The sequence below is a fragment of the Lutra lutra genome, chromosome X (assembly GCF_902655055.1).
Source record: "Lutra lutra chromosome X, mLutLut1.2, whole genome shotgun sequence".
NCBI classification, from domain to species: domain Eukaryota; kingdom Metazoa; phylum Chordata; class Mammalia; order Carnivora; family Mustelidae; genus Lutra; species Lutra lutra.
The window spans coordinates 38127937-38148229 of record NC_062296.1 but is presented as its reverse complement, the minus strand read 5'-3'; the positions used below and the strand labels follow the sequence as shown (position 1 = coordinate 38148229).

The 20293-nt window shown below is 37.0% G+C and overlaps 2 protein-coding genes across 6 annotated transcripts in view; one reads left to right on the top strand and one right to left on the bottom strand.

Moving 5' to 3' along the window:
* The window catches only part of NUP62CL (nucleoporin 62 C-terminal like), a 94857-nt gene extending 92792 nt beyond the window's left edge, over window positions 1-2065 (bottom strand). Inside the window, exon 1 of the mRNA XM_047716730.1 lies at window positions 1923-2065. The gene's annotated coding sequence lies outside the window, so the exon portion shown is untranslated. The remainder of the gene's footprint in view (window positions 1-1922) is intronic.
* DNAAF6 (dynein axonemal assembly factor 6) overlaps window positions 1-18219 on the top strand; it is a 36448-nt gene extending 18229 nt beyond the window's left edge. For 2 of the 5 annotated variants that reach the window (XM_047716740.1, XM_047716739.1), the window contains 2 exons: window positions 13389-13474; window positions 17901-18216. In XM_047716740.1, the coding sequence (XP_047572696.1) occupies window positions 13389-13474; window positions 17901-18030 (216 nt within the window). In that variant the 3' untranslated portion in view covers window positions 18031-18216. Of the gene's footprint in view, window positions 1-13388; window positions 13475-17900 lie in introns of all 5 variants that reach the window. The other 3 variants (XM_047716737.1, XM_047716736.1, XM_047716738.1) reach the window with 3 other exon arrangements.
* The last annotated feature ends 2074 nt before the right edge of the window (window positions 18220-20293 follow it).

Below are 20293 nucleotides of genomic sequence, written 5' to 3'. Positions count from 1 at the left end.
AGCTTGAATTTTATCTTATCTTGTAGGCATGTTAATGATGATATCCACCATCATTGCTTAACCCCACTGGTAAGACTCAGACTAAAGAGAGGTTATTGACCACATCTCAAGTATTTCTTGCTCAAATTTATCAGCTTACTATTCCTGTTGATAATATGGCATTTTCCCAGATTCAAGACATCATCAGATTGTCATTTATTTAATACAAAGGAACAATAAGTGTGCTACCCCATTAATTGTACACATTGATTGCATGACGCACCCCAGTAATAGAAACACTAAAATGTGGAGGGAATTACATCTTAGAACTGGCTAAATTTGTTATTTGGGGGCTGGACCTGGTCTATATGTAACAATCCAATACAGAGACTTTAAGAAGACCTCTGTTTAAGCTGAAGAAGATAGTAGCATGAACAATCTGTTTAAGTACAAAGAGTGATTTGGGGTTTAAAAATCCATAAGGACCACCCTTTCCTTTACCCTCCCCAGACTCCAAATAAGAAAGCAGGATTCATGAGTCTTAAATCAACGCAATTGTCCTAAACAAAATTCTCAGTTATGATTATGTATGTCTTCAGCAAATCCGTTCTTTCCTTCTAACCTCAAGCCAAAGAGCTTCATTATCTAAATTCTGCCTACTGCTCCTCTACCGGGTTTGTAGCTACCAAGCTTCCCTGGCCTTAATCTATAATTAGGCATTTTATGTTTTAAGTAAAAATTGTATGTAAAGTGTACAACATGATGATTTAATACACATATGCATAGTGAAATGATTACTCTATTATTAACATATCCTCTCCTCACATGCTTACCGTTTTGTGTGTGTGTGTGTGTGTGTGTGTTGAGAGCACTTGGAATCTACTCTCTTAGCAGATTCCCAGTATTCAATATGGTATTAGTAACTATAATCATCATGATATATATTTCAGAGCTACAACTTTATATGTCAGCTTTTTGCAGGCTTGTTTTGTTTTTAGCTGCCAACCATTTTCTTCAAACCAAATTCTATGAGAAAGCCCAGCATAGAGAACACATAAAAGTACCACTACCTTGAATAAAAGGGTACTATCACCCATGAGGCAGCTCCTAGGAGAAAAACTGGGGCTCTTTGGAACATAGTTTGAAAGATGCTTATCTAATAGCATGGAGGACATGGGGAGTTAGGAGAAGGCATTTGGGGGAAATTGGAAGGGGAGGTGAACCATGAGAGACTATGGACTCTGAAAAACAATCTGAAGGGTTTGAAGAGGTGGGGGGGGGGGGGGGTGGGGGAACCAGGTGGTGGGTATTAGAGAGGGCACGGACTGCATGGAGCACTGGGTGTGGTACAAAAACAATGAATACTGTTATGCTGAAAATAAAAAAAAATTTAAAAAAATTTTAAAAAAAGATGCTTATCTAGTCTTTCTCCTTGTATTACAGTTGAGAAAATAAGGTCAAGCTTGTGAAAGTATCAAATATTCATATAAATTAATGGAAGAATAATAAGAGAGCTAGAAGGTGTTTTCCTCCTAGGTAACATGTATGTTTTACTTTAAACCTCATGAGTATAATGCCCCTGTCTTGTTATATTTTACTTTTTTCGATTTTACTATTTTTTATTTTCTTTTTTGTTCTCTATACTTTCCATCGCTCTCCACAAAGATCCTGCTATAATGGGTTTGATATATATCCTTGACTATGTAACCTTGAATACATATTTACCACTGTTTGCTGTATTTTTTAATTCAACAAATACTTATTGAGCACTTACTATAGGCCAGATACTTGATATACAGTGTTGAACACAATAGAAAAGTTTCTCTTTCTCACAAGGATCTAACTATCAAGAGATCAAGCAGTCTATAAGCAGCAGCACAGACTTCCATAAATCCATTCAATAAGAAAATTGTGAACCCAAATGGATAAAGGTTATTACTTACAGACAGGATAAGCAAGATCAGCTGGGTGTCAGTTCCACATGTCCCTTTGCCCCACAGGAAAACCACTGAACTAAAGGGACCAGATAACAGGTGACATGAGCGGTGGGGCACTCTGTTGCTGAAGAGCCAACTCTAGGCTGTAGCGGGACTGTTTTATAGCCTGCAACTACACCCAAGGGGAGGGAGGTAGAAAGCTCTTATGCCTTATTGGAACTAGGGAGGAGGGTGAGAAACTGCTTCACTGGTAGCCTCCTGCAAGATAAGGAGCCTCCCACAGGGTAGAAAGGCAGATAAGAACAGCCTTGAGGCAACTCCTCACAAGACTCTATCTTCCCCTGTTCCGGGAGGATCACAGGATGTTCTGCCAAGACTTGGGGCTGACTGCAGTTGAGCTTTGCCTGTGTGGCCAACTGGATAGTACAGGTTCACCAGAGTGCCATAGAGGAGCCATTTTCCTACATTCACAGCCTATGAATAAAGGTTTTTATCCTGCTTGTTTTTACTTAAAATGATATAATAATAATAATAATAGCAAATCATTTATAGAACGCTTACTATGTGCCAGGCTTTTCTCTGAGAACTTTGCACAGAGTAAATCATCAATCCCCACATCAACCTTATGAAATTGGTGCCATCATTTTCACTTTACAGAGGAGGTTGCTGAGACACAAAGAAGTTAAGTGACTTGCATTAAGTTCACACACTTAGAATCTGGTAGAACTATAATTGGACCCCAAAAATTTGACTTTGATAGAAGTGTGTATAAAGTGATATGGTCCAAGCAGACTTCACAATACAGGTGACATCTGGCCTGGACATGTGAAGTACATGGTAGTTTGTCAGGGTGGAAAAGCTGTCTGAGCAGAATAAACAGTGGCATCGGCAAAGGCCTAGTGCTATGAAAGTATATGATGTGTTTTGAGAACTATTTGTGATGTTCTTGGAGTCCCAGAATGGACATGGAGCAATAAAAGAAAAGAGAATAAGCAGTTTAGAGTTGTAAAAGCCCTTGAATGTCACACCATGTGCTATGGATTGAATTGTGTCCCTCCTGCCAAGTTCATATGTTGAAGCTCTAACCCCTGTTGTAATGGTATTTGGAGATGGAACCTTTGGAAGGTAATTAGGTTTAGATGAGGTCACGAGGATAGGGGCCACATGATGATATTAGTGTCTTGATACAAAGATGCCAGAGAGCTTGCTCTGTACACAGTGAGAAGGCAGCTTTCTGCAAGCTGAAAAGAGAGCTCTCACCAGAAACCAACCATATTGGCATGTTTGGCATGCTCAGAACAGCACCAGCTAAGACACCATGAGCTATGGACATTTGTGGGCACTAGAATTATAAAATGTCTTCAAGCAGGTGAATTAAACAATTAGGTGTGTATTTCCAAACAGCTCTAGTGGCAGATTATGGTGGAAAAATTGGAAGAGGTGATGATAGGAGATGAGTGTGAGCTGGGGAGATTGGTGGTAGGAAAACCAGTTGAGAAACAATTGCATTAATTCAGGTAAGAGAGGCAGGAGCCTAGAGTGTGGCAGTGGGGATAGAGAGCAAAGTAGACGTTTCAGAGGTAATACTGATGGGATTTAGAAATTTGTCAAATGGGATATGCAAGGGAGAAACAGGAGTCAAGAGTTCTAGCTTGGGTGACTGGGGAAATGGTGATAACATTAATTAAGATATGGGAATGTAAAGTGGATGGTAGTCTTAGAAATGGTTTTTATTTCTTTTTGCTCATCTGACTTTTTTTTTTTTTTTTTACAATTACCATCTATTACTTCTGGAATAAGAGTAAACCAAGGTGGGTTTTTTTTGTTGTTGTTGTTTTTGGTGGTATGCGAATATCAGGTAAGAAATGCAAAAGAAGACAAAGTTCTAAGAGAAAAATATTAAGTTTGGTTATATTGAATTCAAACTGCCTGCATGAAATCTTGTTGGAAGCATCCAGTAGGCTGTTAGAAATATAAAATCCATTTAGAACTCAAAGACAGGAACTGGAGATGTTGATTTTCAGAATTGGAGTTTGCTCTCTGAAGGATTAGAATATACGACCACTGAGTGCTGGCTTTGTATCAGGCTTAGAATGAAGTAGAACTGATTTTAGGTAGTACCTCTATGTTTGGAGAGGGGGAGGTGTTGAGAGGGACACTAAGAAACTTGCAGAATGGGACTGAGAACAGAATACATAGCTCTTGGGATGGGGTCAATATTCAGAGGAAGAGTTCAAACAGAGGCATCGGAAATTATCGCTCCAGTTCCAAGCCAGGTATCAAAAACCAAGAGGAATCAGATCAATGAAGTAAGGTTGAGACTGTCTCATGGCTTTAGAGATAAAAAACAATGATGAAGGAGGAAGCCAAAAAGCTGTAATAGAAACAAGGTGGGAAAAAAAAGAACTTGCCTACCCCTGAGAAACAGGGCTGACCAAAGTACCTGATCTCTTGGGTGCCAGCTGGGGAGCATAGAAAAAGGAAATTAAGGTATCAAGGATATGTAGGAAGATAGCCTGTCTTCTCCATAGGACTATTTGTGGCAGGAAGGGGGATGGGTGCTGTGGGTAAGTAGGTCAGTGGATTCCTATTTTCACCCATGGATGTTGAACAGCAGATTATCTCTAAAATCCAAAAGTGAATAGGGCTAGGGTTATTGATATTCTGCCAAGTGACCCATCATTTGTTCTAGAGGAGGGGGAAAACAGCCTGTACATAGCTTGATACTCTTTTTGACCTGCAATGGATTAATAATATTTTGGTTCTTCTGATTTAATGTATCTGTATTGATAAGGGGACATTCTGATGTTACCTACAAAGCAAGGCATTAAGCCTGTTTCTCTTTCATCATCACCGCGTCACTGGGATATGAGCCTTACTCTATCTCTAAATCTCACTGAGAATGGGGTGAGAGTCAAGGATGGAATAGGAGTCAGTCACTATCTGGCAGATACAACCAGGAGTCACATGTTTATCACACATTCTCATCTCAAAAAGGGCTATCAATCATTCTGAGCAAAGTGTCTCCCTAGCTTCTGAGAATTCACTTGTTTCTTCAATGGTCTACTTCTCAAGTCCTGTTTTCTCTCTTAGGTTAAATCAGTCGTATTCATTTACTTTTAATGAATAAATGGATTTGGCTGCTTGATAGTAGAATAGATTCTCCTTTCCATATAAATTCTAGAGGATGGACACGTTTTTGCAGGCTTTCTGATTATGCTAACCTTATTTGATTGGTTATATGTCAGACTGTGTGTCAGAGAGAAGGATATTTGAGCTGTAATACAATTCCTTATTATCAGCTCCAGGCAGCACAGTAAACCTTCAATTCAATTTCTAATGGTTCTCTCGGTAATATATGTACACTTATAGTTAATATCATAACATTCTTTCATAATGATGGTAGAAGGATGAATACCTCCTTAAAAGCTAATCCAATTGTATAGATTTAATACATTTGTGATTACAAAAGTTAGATGTATTTAAAAATTTAAATAGTAACAAAATTAGTAGAGTTGAAAATATAAGTCCCCCATAATGAGAGATAGATGCAGAGTGCATGTGGGCAGGGAGAGAGAGAGATGGGGAGAATTTGCGATGGCTAGGGTCAGGTATGAAGAGTGAAAGGTGTCTTTTTTAAGATTTTGTTTATTTATTTGACAGAGAGAGACACAGCAAGAGAGGGAACACAAGCAGGGGGAGAGGGAGAGAGAGAAGCAGGCTTCCTGCTGAGCAGGGAGCCTGATGTGGGGCTCGATCCCAGGAACCCAGGATCATGACCTGAGCTGAAGGCAGACGTTTAACGATTGAGCCACCCATGCGCCCAAGTGAAATGTGTCTTACCCATATTACTTGGTTAAAAAAAATCAGAAATTTTACATTTTGATGAGCTTTCATCAAAATATCTGAATCACATGGTCCAGAATCCTTGAATGAGAACGGGCAGAAACTTCTGAATCCATGCAAGCAAGAACAGATTGACCCTAAGAAAATGCCAGTATTTGAGGGGTAGATAAGTGAAGAGGAACTGAGAAGGATATTCAGAGATGGGGGAAAGCCATAACAGTGTCCAGTGCTATAGAGGGGTAAACCAGGATTAGGGTGCAGAAGGAATTTTTAGATTCATCATTTAAGAAGTCTTTGGTGACTTTTGGAAGACAGCAGTTTCACTGCTGTGCTGGGAGCCAGCACCAGATTGTAGAAAGCTGAGAAGTGAACAGGAAGCTAGGAAGAGAAGGCAGCAAATGTAGATCATTCTCTGAGGAGGAATAGCAATGAAGGGGAGGAGAGAGAAGAGGTGGTTGTTGAGGAGGAGGCAGGATTTAATAAGGGTAATTTTTTTAGGATAAAAGAGAATTAAGAATGCTTTTCAGTTGATGACAAATATCCCTTCAATTGCTTATGTAATATTTATTGAGTGCCTACTGTGTGTCACTCGAGTGAATGAACAAATAGTAAAAAAGTAGTCCTGGGGGCGCCTGGGTGGCTCAGTGGGTTAAGCCGCTGTCTTTGGCTCAGGTCAGGATCTCAGGGTCCTGGGATCGAGTCCCGCTTCGGGCTCTCTGCTCAGCGGGGAGCCTGCTTCCCTTCCTCTCTCTCTGCCTGCCTCTCTGTCTATTTGTGATCTCTCTCTGTCAAATAAATAAATAAAATCTTAAAAAAAAAAAAGTAGTCCTGGTATGTGCCCCCAAAGGACTTTTAGAAATGGGTAGAGGAATTTTTGGTTATAGGATGTTATTGGCATGTAGTACATAGGGACCAGAGATGCTCTAAATCCTGCAATAAGAGGGACAATCCTAAAAATAAACAGTTGTCCTGCACAAAATTAGAAAAAGAAGAGTTGAAGATATGAGGATGGACCACCTAGTATTCTACGTTTTTTAATTACTTCCTTCTTCTTAAAACATGTTTTTCTCTTTAATGACTCCTCTCTCTCCTGGTTTTCCTCCGGAATCACTAGGCAGTCCTCATCTCTTTTGACCCCAAATCACTGGTTTTTCCTCCCCTGGCTGAAATTCTCTAGGCCTCTGAAAAAAAAAAAAAAACAAACCTATGTCTCTTTTTTTCTGTATTCTCTTTCCATCCAGTCCAATGGCTTTAACTACTATTTCTTTACTCTTGGCCTCTCCCAGAATCTTCAGATCCATATAACTGCTTACTTGACATCTCTCACTTTAATAGGCAATCCAAGACTAACATGCCTGCAAACAGAACTCTTTTTTAGAAAGTTTTATTTTTTTAAAGATTTTATTTGTCTATTTAACAGAGAGATCACAAGGAGGCAGAGAGGCAGGCAGAGAGAGAGGGAGAAGCAGGCTCACCGCTGAGCAGAGAGCCCCATGCGGGGCTCAATCCCAGGACCCTGAGATCATGACCTGAGCCGAAGGCACAGGCTTAACCCACTGAGCCACTCGGTTGCCCCCCCAAACAGAACTCTTTTTTTTTTTTTAAGATTTTATTTATTTATTTGACAGAGAGAGATCACAAGAAGGCAGAGAGGCAGGCAGAGACAGAGGAGGAAGCAGGCTCCCCGCCGAGCAGAGAGTCCGATGCGGGCCTCGATCCCAGGACTCTGAGATCATGACCTGAGCCGAAGGCAGCGGCTTAACCCACTGAGCCACCCAGGCGCCCCAGAACTCTTAATTGTCTTCCCCAAACCTCTTTTTCATTGATCTTCATCATTTCAGGAAATGGCAAGAACATTCACCCAACTGCACAAACTAAATGCCTAAATCATCCCTCATTCCTCTTTCTGTTATACCATAAGCAAGTCTTATTGGCTCTACTTTGAAAATATATTCTAAACCCATCTAATTTTCATTACTACCACAACTACCATCATGTTCCAAACTACCACCATCTTTTACCTGGACCATTATGAGTCCTTCTTCTCTCTTCTCCCTCCTTCAATAATTCCTTCCTTGCAGCCTTTCCACAGTGTCCAGAGAGATCCTTTTAAAAAGTAAATCAGGTCACATCACTTCTTTGTTGGCTTCCTACAGCACTTAGAACAAAATCCAAACTCCTGATCTTGACCTATGAAGCCTTATATGATGACACCTACCTACTTTTTCAGTTTCATTTGACACCACATTTTCTTCCTTGTTCATTATATTCTAGCCACCCTGGCCTTAGTAGCTGTATTTTTTAAAGTAGGCTCTATGCCCAATGTAGGGCTTGAACTCATGACCCTGAGTTCAAGAGTCACATGCTCTACTGACTGAGCCAGACAGGTATCCCATAGCTGCAATTTTAAATAGTATAGTCAGGGAAGGACTCACTGAGAAGGAAATATTTGTGCAAAGACTTGAAGGACATGAGAAAGTGAGGGTAAGAGATTGGAAAGGTTATCTAAGTGGATATATAAATCATCAACACTGAAGAAAGAAATTAGAACAAAGAATTATTATTATTATTATTATTATTAAAGATATGAAGATGACCACCCAGCAGTATTTTACTGTTTTGATTACTTTCTCCTTCTTAAAACATGTTTTAAGGAATTGGTCGATGGTTTCCAACAAGAAGGGTCATTGGTGGCATAGTGTAAAGACATGAGACTCATTTTTAAAAGCTGGAGGAAAGGGGCAGGTCCAGAGATACAAATGCAATGGGAGGAAAAAAAGAAAAACAGGCACCAATGGTGAAGACTGGGGAAGCAATGTCATCAAGGGAGATCCAGATTTCAAGAAACTTAAAGGAATACTCAGAGGCTAACGAGATAAAGGGTGATGGACTGTGTGTTCCAGAGGAACTATGGAAGTGTTTCATAGTTGGTGAGGGGTAGGAAATGGAAACAAAATAGAGGATATGAAGGTCCAGATGGTAATTATTAGGTGATAAGCAAGGACTTGGGAGTCTGAGGCTTCTTGTATTCTTGACAAATAGAGATAAAAGTATAATGGATTGTGTTCTGGTAGTCTCAAGACAGCTAGTGGTAGTGAGACCGTGAGTGTTTGGGGGTGATTGTGGGCACCAATAGAGACATGGAGGTCCTATAGATTCTTCTTATTTCAGAGTGAGCTGAGCACTCCTGTGAGAGAAGAGGTGCTATGCTTCTATGATCTCATAAGACAGGCATGACACTATAATACTGGAATGTTTCAAAGTGGTAACATCAGGGGTGCCTGAGTGGCTCAACTGATTGTCTGCCTTCGGCTCAGGTCATGATCTCAGGGTCCTGGGGTCCAGCCTCACATCTAGCACCCTGCTCAGTGGGGAGTCTGCTTCTTTCTCTGCCCCCCCCCGCCTGTGCTCTCTCTCTCTCTCAAATAAATAAATAAAATTTAAAAAGCCGAAGTGATAACATCATAGAAAATTTATCCTTTAATTTAAAAAGATATCTATTGGTTTTGTGTCTTGGTTTCAGAGAACACATACCTCTATAGTTTTATTCTTCAGAGGTAAATATATTATTTCAAAGTAGGGATCCATCACTTTTTTTTTCATTTTCCTATAGATCATTAATACTCATGAAGATTTTTATAAAATACTTAGATGACTGCAATGGGAAAAATATCTCCATAGTTAAACACAGGTTTCCATAGTAAAACAATGGGAAGTTAAATTACTGAAACAATTCAGAATGAGACCTACCCAAACTTTTTGTTAATCAAAATTTCCTAACATTAAGTTTCAAATTGAAACTCAAATAGACTTAAATTCCTTGCTAAGAATCAAATATATTGGAGGTGGTTCCTGTATTTCTGTCAATTCAAAAGTAGTTTTATAATATCCTGAATCCATAAATAAAGTATCTTTAAAATTTTCAGCCCAAACCCTTCTGTATATCTTGAGCTTCAATAGAATTTCAGTAAATAGCATACATAGACTGGCCAAGTTAAATATAAGATATATTTCATTTATTCTTCCATTCTGGTTGTCAGGAAGTGACAGCTCAAGAGGAAATGTAGAATGGATGACCTCTGTGGAACATTCGCCATTTGGCCTTCTCATTTCAATTTTCCAACGTCTTGTAATCTGATCACAGACACTTGTCAGAGGAGCTAAGGAACCTGTATTAATCATTTACAGATTACAGGAATGTTATCATTTCAAGAACCATCTTGCCATACAAATCTGTCCTAAGAACAAAACAATAAAGAGGAAATTTAAAACTCAAAATGATAATCCTACCTTAATGACCTCCCCCTCCCAAGCTTTGGTATATTACCAGCTCTGTTACAACACATAGAGGAGAATAAATAGAGGACCATGAAAGCAATTTGACTTACCTTTACCTATCTCCAGAAAAGCCCCAAAGTGCATTCCCAGAGACAGACTAAGAGACAAGCTGAAAGTGGAAAGAAGGGCTCACACAAACCTTAAAGTTGTGGACCTTTTCCTGCTACATTTTATTCACAAGGCCAGAAGACAGAGGTTTGAACTGAAGTTGGTAATAGGTACTGTGGTAGCCAGCCTACGAGATGGTCCCTAATGATTTTCACTTCCTGATCTTCTTCCCTTTGTGTGGTCCCCTCGCACTCTGAATAGGGCTGCCCTGTATAACCAATAGGATATCATAGAAATGAAAAAGTACAATTTCTGAGGCTATGTTAGGGGTAAAAAAGGCATTGCTTTTGCCTTGCTCTTTTGGACAATTCACTCTGGGGAGAAGACAGCTATTGTTCATAAGGACAATCAAGCAGCCTTAAACCCTATGGAGAAGTCCATGTGGTGAAGAACTGAGGCCTCCTGCTAATAGGCATGTTAGTGGGCCACCTTGGATGCAGATCCTCTAGCCCCAATAAAGTCATCAGATGTATGCAGTCCCAGTCAATATCTTGGTTAGAACTTCATTTTAGACCCTAAGCCAGAACTGCCTGGCTAAACTACTCCCAAATTCTTAACTCACAGGAAATGTGTGAGATAATAAATGTGTATTGTTTTGAGCCACAAATTAGGAGGAGGTGTAATTAGTTTTGGTTGTAAAACAATAGATAACTCTAAGCAATTAATACCTAATAGGGGATAGGAACAGAATTCATACCCAATTTTGACTCCAAAGGTTGAGCTCCCAAAAGGTTGAAAGATCCGCAGTGAAATTTTTAGTTTTCCTTAGTTTACCTATTAAGATAAGTAATTCTTTGAAATAAATCAATTTGCATCCTATGTAAAGAGAGGAACAACAATTCCTTTAATTGCTTGGTCAGTGACATACTGTACTTATTAATGTTGGACTAGTTAGATCTTGAGAATAATCAGAAGTCAATAAATAACCATGTCTCTTTTCTGGGAATTCATTAAAAGTATTTCTAAGGAAGTCTGATTCATGTTTTAGGAGTTTTTCTGTTAAGATTCCTATTGAACCTTCTATCTTATGAGATTAATGCATACGATTCCACTTAATTTGTTCCTTCTTGTCCCTCCTCTGAAAACATTTTCGTACACAATTTTAATTTTCTCAAGAGAAAAAAATCAGTGAGTTGTTTCTGAATTACCCTTCACTAGAGTTGCCAATGATTTTAAGAACCACTTTGACGTTCTACCCAGAAGTTGTATCTAAATTTCACATAAGTTATAATTTTTTTCCTTCCTCAAATGTCATTTCAACCTTGGGGAAATAATCTTTTACCTTGAAAGAACTAAATATTTCAGACTAAAGAAATAAATATTTACATCCCTTGGTCCAGGTGATATGAGTCATCCTGCAACTAAAGAACATCTCAACTCTCAGATCTGAAGTTATTATAAAAAATGGGCCTTTTTTTTAATCCAAAAGAATGCTCATTTACTTTGAGGTAGAGCACCTGTAACTACCTCTTTAAGAAATGCTCTATTTCTCTCACTTAAAACATCTGTAATTATGAACATCTGAATTTTCAAAATATAACTTAGGAGATAATTCTTTAATGAAAATACTAGCGATAGGATATATTTAGATAATAGGACTTTTAGAGCTCAATTTACAAATATTTTAATATACAAATTTAATAAAGTAAAATATAACTCACAGACATGTATTAGTCCACATATTTTATATTATAAAAACACTATTGCCTACTTTAAACTTCATACAAGGAATTCCATTTTCCCCATTATTTATTTGATATGTATTTCCCTCATAACCTGGTACTTTTATCCATACCAGTCCAGTTCTTAAATCACCCAATGTCCGATATTTCAAGTCTCATAGCTCATTTTAGAGAAAGCTTCATAATTTACCTTAACCTTAAGGTAAATTTTTGTGGGTTTTTTTTTGTTTTTTTGTTTTTGTTTTTGTTTGTTTATAGAAACCATATGCCATGGCATCTCAGATAGATGGGTGGATAGATAGATGATAGATGATAGATACATAGATAGATAAATAGATAGATAAATGATAGATGATAAATCAACTTCCATCAAAAAAGGAATTAATTAAATTAGAGTGAGGGATGAGACTTTGTACTGTGGTAAAATACACAATACAAAATTCACTAAGAGTGACACCTAGTACATTGACAATGTTGTGCAACCATCACTATATAATTCCAGAATATTTTCATCAACCCAGGAGGAAGTCTATACTTGCTAAACAGTCACTCCTCTTTTCTCCCTCTCCAGCCTCTGGCATTCACCAATCTGTTTTCAGTCTCTATGGGTTACCTACTCTGGATATTTCATATGAATATATTTCCTACAGTATGTGCCTGGATTCTTTCACTTAGCTCAATGTTTCAAGGTTCATCCATGTAATAGTATTTCATTGCTTTTTATGGCTGAATAATATTCTATTGTATGGATATACCACAATTTGATTATCCATTTATCAGTTGATGAAAATTTGGGTTGTTTGTGCCTTTTATTCAAGTTATTGTAAATAATGCTGCTGTGAACAAAAACATCATATGTTTTCAATGTTCTGGGGTATGTACCCAGGAGTGGAATTGCTGGGTCATGTGCTAATTGAGATGAGACATTTTTAAGTAAAATCTACCAAACCAATGAAGAGTCCCATTTTTTTGTGTGTGTAGGGATCATGTTGTTATTTATCTTCTGTTACATTAACAACTTTTATGGACTCCTACACTTCTCTAGGAATTGTGGTATGGGAGTTTACACTGAGATACTATAGGTGGCATCACCAACCCACAACCCAACACGAGAACTAACCACTTTTTATTCAAAGTGTCTACTGATATAAAGCCAGCTGAAAGTCCCCAGCCCTAGCAGGTGCACTAGTACACACCTTCAGACAATGAAAGTTACAAGCAACCAACGTGTTTCTATATAGATTTGGAGTCAGACAGACCTTAGTTCAATTACACACAGTTGCCCTCAGGCCTTAATTAAATTTCTCTGTATCTCAGTTTCATCATCTTTAAAATGGGGGTAATCCTGCCCCTCAAGACTGTTATGAGGAAAGGGTCTAGGCTGACACATAGCTGGAACTTAATAAATATTAGTTCTCATTTCCCCATATTTCCCTACACTCTTCATATTAACTGTTCCTCAAGACAGCAGTATTTTTCTTCTCATTTTCTCTTTCAGGTTAAAATTAAACTGCCAAATACAAACCCTTCTGAAATTAAAATTGACATCCAAGAAATGGTTCTTGACCTCCGTACTCCTGATAAGTGAGTAAAACTCAGAACTAGAATAATGTATTATATTAACAAAACTTTAGCCAATATTCTTAAAGTATACATAGTTATTCTGCATTACCCCTAAAGTCTGAAGAAAAGTGAAAAAGTCACTCAGATGTTTGATCTGCGCAATGTAAATATAAATATATTTGGAAACACCTGATTTTTTTCTGCTTTGCCCCCATACATTGTGAGTAGGTTGACACCACCAAAACTGTGTCCAAAACACAGTCATTTACATTATCTGTGAGGAAAAAGAACTAAAGGTGAAAATCTCATAAGTTGTAAGTCTCTCATGTGGTTTTTTATACAGTGATGGTATAAGAGAAGCAATATCTTTAAACTTTTTGGTTATTGTGCAGCTCTAAGGCTAAATTTGATTATGTTTATCTAAAGATTTACAGAAAAGTCTTGTCATCAATTACTTAAAATAAAAATTCTAATAATTTATCACTAGTTCCTCAAGTAGTGTGACTACATTGAAAAAGAATACAGGTAATAGTGGAATAATTCAATTAAACATTTTGATATTTTCAAAATATTCTTATTACACAAGTTCAAATTATCTTCCCCAAACACAAGACATACAGTAAGATTCTGATGTCAATGTTTATCCTGAAACCTGGACAAATCAGTCCTGTCTCTCAAAACCAACTCCGTGAAGAGAGAATCTGTGGAAACCGGTGTGTGTCAGAAAAAATATCTAAATATCTCACTGCTTTGTTCACTTTTCATCTGAATGTATAGCAGTGAGCACACCTGGGTTGATTGCAATGGTTCTTTTTCTGTAACTCATGAACATTTCAGGCTGGGTGTGGCGAGCAGTCAGCTGCAAGCACCTGTTCTTTCTTGCATTATCAGTATCAATACTTCTCTGTTGATCTTAGGACTTCAAAAAAAAATAAAAAGTAGATCTTTCATACAAAAGACCTCTATGTATAAACAACCCAGTGTACATATGTAGCTTAATCTTGATTTCCACAGTAGATGTGTTTAACCCCTAATGTACTAGAGATGAATATATAGAAAATATTTTCTCATCATGTATATCATTTCAAAACTATATTCTCACAAGAAATTGTCTCATGTTATTAAAATTACATCCACTATTCCTACCATTCACCTCAAGGAGTATTGTTCTTTTTAAATTCATATTATATATGCTTTTACTCTTCCACACAAACTCTGCAAGGAAGATTGCTTACATGAACAGTTAATCTTCCATGATATTGGTGTGCTTGTTAAAAGCACATACATATCTACACACCATGGAGTTAATTTCCGTTCCCCTAGCAGTTCTCCATCAATCTTTAGGCAACTGCTCTGGCTATGCTGTCATTCCAGATATCTATCAGGGCCCACTAAATGAAAGACTCATACAGAGATACCTGTCCACATAGAATGTGGACTACACTAGAATTTTTGGATCATACTGTTCTAATATATTAAGTGTTCTGTGCAGAGAGGTGCTGTCTCTTAGGAAAAAAAATCATGAATTATGGTAGAAGACTGAAGAGAGGCTTATATCATTTTTACCATTTTCCCAAACACTTGAGCATTTTTGGAGCCATGCTATTATAGGAAATTGTGTTATTGGAAGTGTGTCTTGTTTTTGAATTTATTGATATTTACATTAACTTTCTTTAGTTTCTAATTTTGACATCCTCTAACACTGTTTACTTACCCCAAGAAAGGTAAGAGAAAATATCCTGTTCATGTATGTATAAGGCAGAACAAGTGAATCTATTTTAACTGAATGGACTGGAAATATCAGTCAAATAATAGTCAGTTGCATTAGAATTATCATTAAAACCCAGATTTTTTGGAATTATACAAGCTAAAGAAATAAAGCAATTTCTTGAATTCTTCATTTTTAAAAAACTGGTTGTTTTGGCATGTTGATTCCCAAAATGGAGTAGATAGAAAGGAGGAAAGATAGGGGAAATTGGATAATTTCCCAAGGATTTTTGTCTTCATCTGAGGTTCCACTATTTTTTGAAGTGAATCCTAAGAATGTCATAAATGAATTCCTTGAATGGGATAATAAGAACATATTGTAAATACAAGTATGAGTTAAATTTCGGTTGAATGCTATTTAGATTATTCTCACCTTTGCTGTGCTCCTTCAACTCAGATTGATTGAGAATTGACTGATGTTTGAACTAAAAAAAATGCTTTCAAAATGAAGTAGTGAAGTTCAGCTCAGTAGCTATTTCTGTACTTGCTTTGAAAATAGTTATGGCTCCAATAGGAAACCTTTAAAAAGTCATGTATATTTTTAACCCAGATATTTAGATAAAATATTTATTAACTACATAAAATAAAACTACATTATGTGAATATGCACAGAACAAGGTTGTCTTGTATTTAAATCTCTTGCAACATCACCTTGACTTTGCTAATATAAATGTAAGTATGTAAGTCTCTAAATTAAAATTCACTTCATGGTTTTTTTTTCTTTACTTTCATATATTATAGTTCACTTTTAAATAATTGCTAATGAAAATTAACACTGGATAGACATTTGATCAGTGCCTAAACTGCACCTTCTTAAAAGCAAGTATACTATTAATGTAAAGGCTGAGGGATTGGGCTTAAATATTTATTCATATGTGATAGTACTAATCTATAGTAGGTATTCAAACATTATTTTGTGGTGACCTATTTGCTTTTCATTCATTTATTTATTCATTCAACAAACATTTATAAAGTCTTCTGCTAAACACTGGGGGGGACACAAAAATAAGATAGAGTCCTGTACTTCAATAAATTGTACATGGATAAGTATTTGTAGAATTTTATTTTGTTTAAATGTAAATCTCAATTCAGATAACAGGCAGTAAAACAGACTGGACAAAAATACTTCCCTTCTCCTAAGAGCCTAAATAAGTTGCACAATTTCTGTTCTTCAAAATTTTAGTATGTGAAGCCATACTATTAAGGACTAGACAGAAATACAGAGATAGATGGATCATCCCAATGCCACTAACTGTCTCTTCTGAATTTATTTCTTTCTGGACAGAGAGGTGCACATTATCATTGGAACTCCTTCTTTAGTTGATTTATAGTTGTCTTTTAGTGCAATGAAGCTACCACCACTGAGCTTTGCTTTATTTTTGAAGTGAATACATTATCATTTGTAGAATAAAGGATAAAGCAAATCTAACTCCAGCTCAACCTATATTGTAAACAATTTTAAAAAGATAGACTCTAAACATTTTTTGCACCCACTTTCTGGAGATACCAAATATTACAGACTATATTAAAATACATCATGATAGCATTACTTCTGGTAGAGAAAGCTGTTTTTCCTACCCCAAATATCTGGAATGGAACAAGAGTCACAGAAAATTTCTCCTTTGATTCCAGATATTCGTGATAAATATTTTTAATGAGCCCCATTTCTTTAACTTAGGGCTTTGCAAATGAGTAAAGAGGCAATTGGTTTTCAAGAGTTCGTTTTCAAACACTACTTTTACAAATATTCAATAAGTAGCCCTAAAAAGTACCAGATTACTTTACTGATTTGGACCTTATACCTTCTAAAAGAGCTTTTCGGCCCACTTTTTATAGAGATACTCAAGCCTTCTCTATGGAGAATGTGAGGTAACAAGAGTTTCATGCATTTAATTTCCTGCAGATACCAGCATGTGCCGACCCCATGCATAATTCAGATTCGTATCCCTATGACAGAATTATGGATGTCTCATCCCAGCAATGCATCTAAAGCATACAGCTATCCTGTAGCTGAGCCACAACAGCAAAATAAACCCAGCAATCTCTCACAGGGCTTTTTGTCAATGTATAGTAGAAAGAACCAAAAGCAAGCACAGAGAAGCACTTTCATTGATCTTGTATTAAAATCATTCCAGGCCTGAATTTCAGTAACTATACCTGTAGTGGAGACTCAGCCTCGGATTGCGCTAGCAGAATTATTATAAAACCATTCCAATTTTCAGATTTGTATGTCAGTCACATTCCATCTACACGTAAGCATGGCTGGCAACAGATCTATCCAGCCAACTTAAAGTTGCAATGGCTCTATTCCTCTGTCTATAAACCAAGCCGAGACTATGTGTCTATAACGCAAAATGGGGTCAATTTTGAAAAAAAAGAGTAGGGGATCAAAGCCCCTGCTTGGATTTTTAAGGCCAAAAAAACCCTGGTATATTATTTGTGTTATTTAGGCATATTTTTGACCCAGTACTTATACTGTCTAAATATTTTTTGGTTCCCAATCTTCTGATGGTATGTATTGCTTTCCATAACCTTATTAAAAGTGATATCTTTTTTAAAAATTTAAAGTCAATTAGTTAACATATTAGTTTCAATGATTCATTAAGTGATATCTTCTTGATATCTCTTTAGGAAGATGATTCTAGGTTTTTATCTTGTGTTGTTTTGTTTTGATTTTTAGGAAGCTGTTGATAACCCTTCCCCATCCTGTGGAATGCAACAGTGCCAAGGCCTTCTATATTCTGGAGACTGAGACTCTTGAAGTCACCACAACTTTGAAAAGGGAGTTGGATTTCATTAATTTCTTCTAAAACTTCATGAGTAAGGAGGAAAAGGGGTACATTGGAGTGATTAAAAAAATAAAAGAAAACTTTGGAAAACATTAGTTAATGTTTTCTATCTTCTTTATTACTCTGACATATTTCAGAAAGGGTCTCAATTCAATTCAAGTGAGATCCTGATCTTTTGACAGTCATTTCTATTACTCTGATGGAAAATATTGTTTTCCCATATTCATAAGCTATTCCATTTTTTTTAAATATTTTATTTATTTATTTGACAGACAGATCACAAGTAGGCAGAGAGGCAGGCAGAGAGAGAGGAAGGAAAGCAGGCTCCCCGCCGAGCAAAGAACCCGATGTGGGGCTCGATCCCAGGACCCTGGGACCATGACCTAAGCCGAAGGCAGAGGCTTTAACCCACTGAGCCACCCAGGCGCCCCTAAGCTATTCCATTTTTATAGCAATAGTTGGATATAGCTGACAGGTTATCCAGTTAGATTACTGCATGGTCAATTAAAACTGAAATATGACCATGAAATGGTTGGTCCACTTATTTCAGGAGTCTGAAGAACTTAAGCCAATTAAGTATACTATGATACAATCAGTTGCATTGCAGTTGGTCATTATTATTACCAGAAAAGTTTATTTGGTTGCCTTTTCATTGATTTTATCAAATGATTTACAGTGTTCTCTGGTTAGGCTTTCACAATTCTGGAAGATACAAATAACAAAAAATTATAAGTAGTTTGGTGTACCATACTAACACGTTTTACTTGAATAAGAAATACTCCAGAGCACACAGCATTATTTTGCTTCCTCAGTCTTGCTCTCCATGTTTGGATCTAGTTGGGTTAAAAATAGTCTTCCTTTTGTGCACTAATAATTAGTAGCAATGCCTTTTGGGGTACTGTGTGTATATTTAGTATCAAAATCCTTGACATTTAAAAGGAATATAAAGGAAAGCATAGTGCATTTACAAAAGCTGTTCTTTCTCATTTCCTATCTTTATTTGTAATTGGCCATACCTATTTTTATGAATTATGTCAATGTCACCTGCCTCTTCTGGACTGTATTGCCTGTTTATTTCAGAATTATTTATGAATAAATCACATTTTAAAGCTCATGTAACTAGGTCTCACACCTCACTATAGAACTGTGAAGGTAATTGGGAGTGAAATTTTGAGAAGAGATGAAAAATTGAAAGATGTTTATTACTTCTATATGAACTAGTAGGGGACTAAATATTCAAGCAGATGTTTTCTAGACTTACTTTCATAGGTGACTACCAAGCATCTAGTTTGTGACTAGATCTAATAGAAGGAAAAGACCGAGACTTGGGCCAAACTAATTGTGTAAATGTCTTGAACTCTTGTAGAGAATTTGCCATTGAAATTAGCACCATGATTTCCTCTATGGGGGCAAGAGTTGAAGGTAGGATTAACTAAAAGGAACTAGTGTCTGTGAATTTAAGTCCATGATGTTGCAGGAACAGAAGAGTGTCCTACTTTGCTTCCTCAGCATCTTTTTTAAAGGCTGTATTTTAAGAATTTAAGATTACACCCTAAAGTGTAAACTCGGGAGCAAGCCTAAGAAGTAACCAATTTTTTTTCTTCTAGAAAGTAACGGTGAGTCAGTGGAAAATATATTTCTTTTTCCTATGCACTGGCCCTAATTATAAAGACCATTATTATTCAAGCTGACTGAATGTGTACAAGTTGTCCGGGGAAGAGAAGATAGAGCATATCCAGGCCAACTTGAATTGGGCTTTGGTTATGTGGTACTGTATCAATTATATAATGAAACAGAACTTCAAGACAATGAAATGTGATTCAGTAATTTAGACCCATCTCTACAGGATCCTACTTCACTGTCCTTGGCCTCAGAAATAACAACTTTGTTGTAGTCGTTGTTTTGTTTTAAAGCTAATTCATAGGACTTCCCTCCTTTAAAGGGGAATAGGCCAATAAAGCAGATGGAGAAAAGAGAATACAAAAGGAAATTTATCTTGTCAGCACCTTTCAATGAATCTTAGCCATGACCAGGAGACCTGAATGTTAAAACTGCCATTGTGGCATATCATTAGCTTTCTCCTTTATGAACTTCTTGACTTCCTTTTTTCGTTCCATTAATCTCCAGGAGCACTCAGGAGGATTCAGTCGTACATTCATTCACTCATTTATGCTTTCTTTCAACAAATACCCACTGAAAACTTACCACATGCCTGGCACTGTATGAGGTGCTGGGGATAGAGCAATGAGCAAACCATCTGTGGTCCCTGTCCTTATAGAGCAAA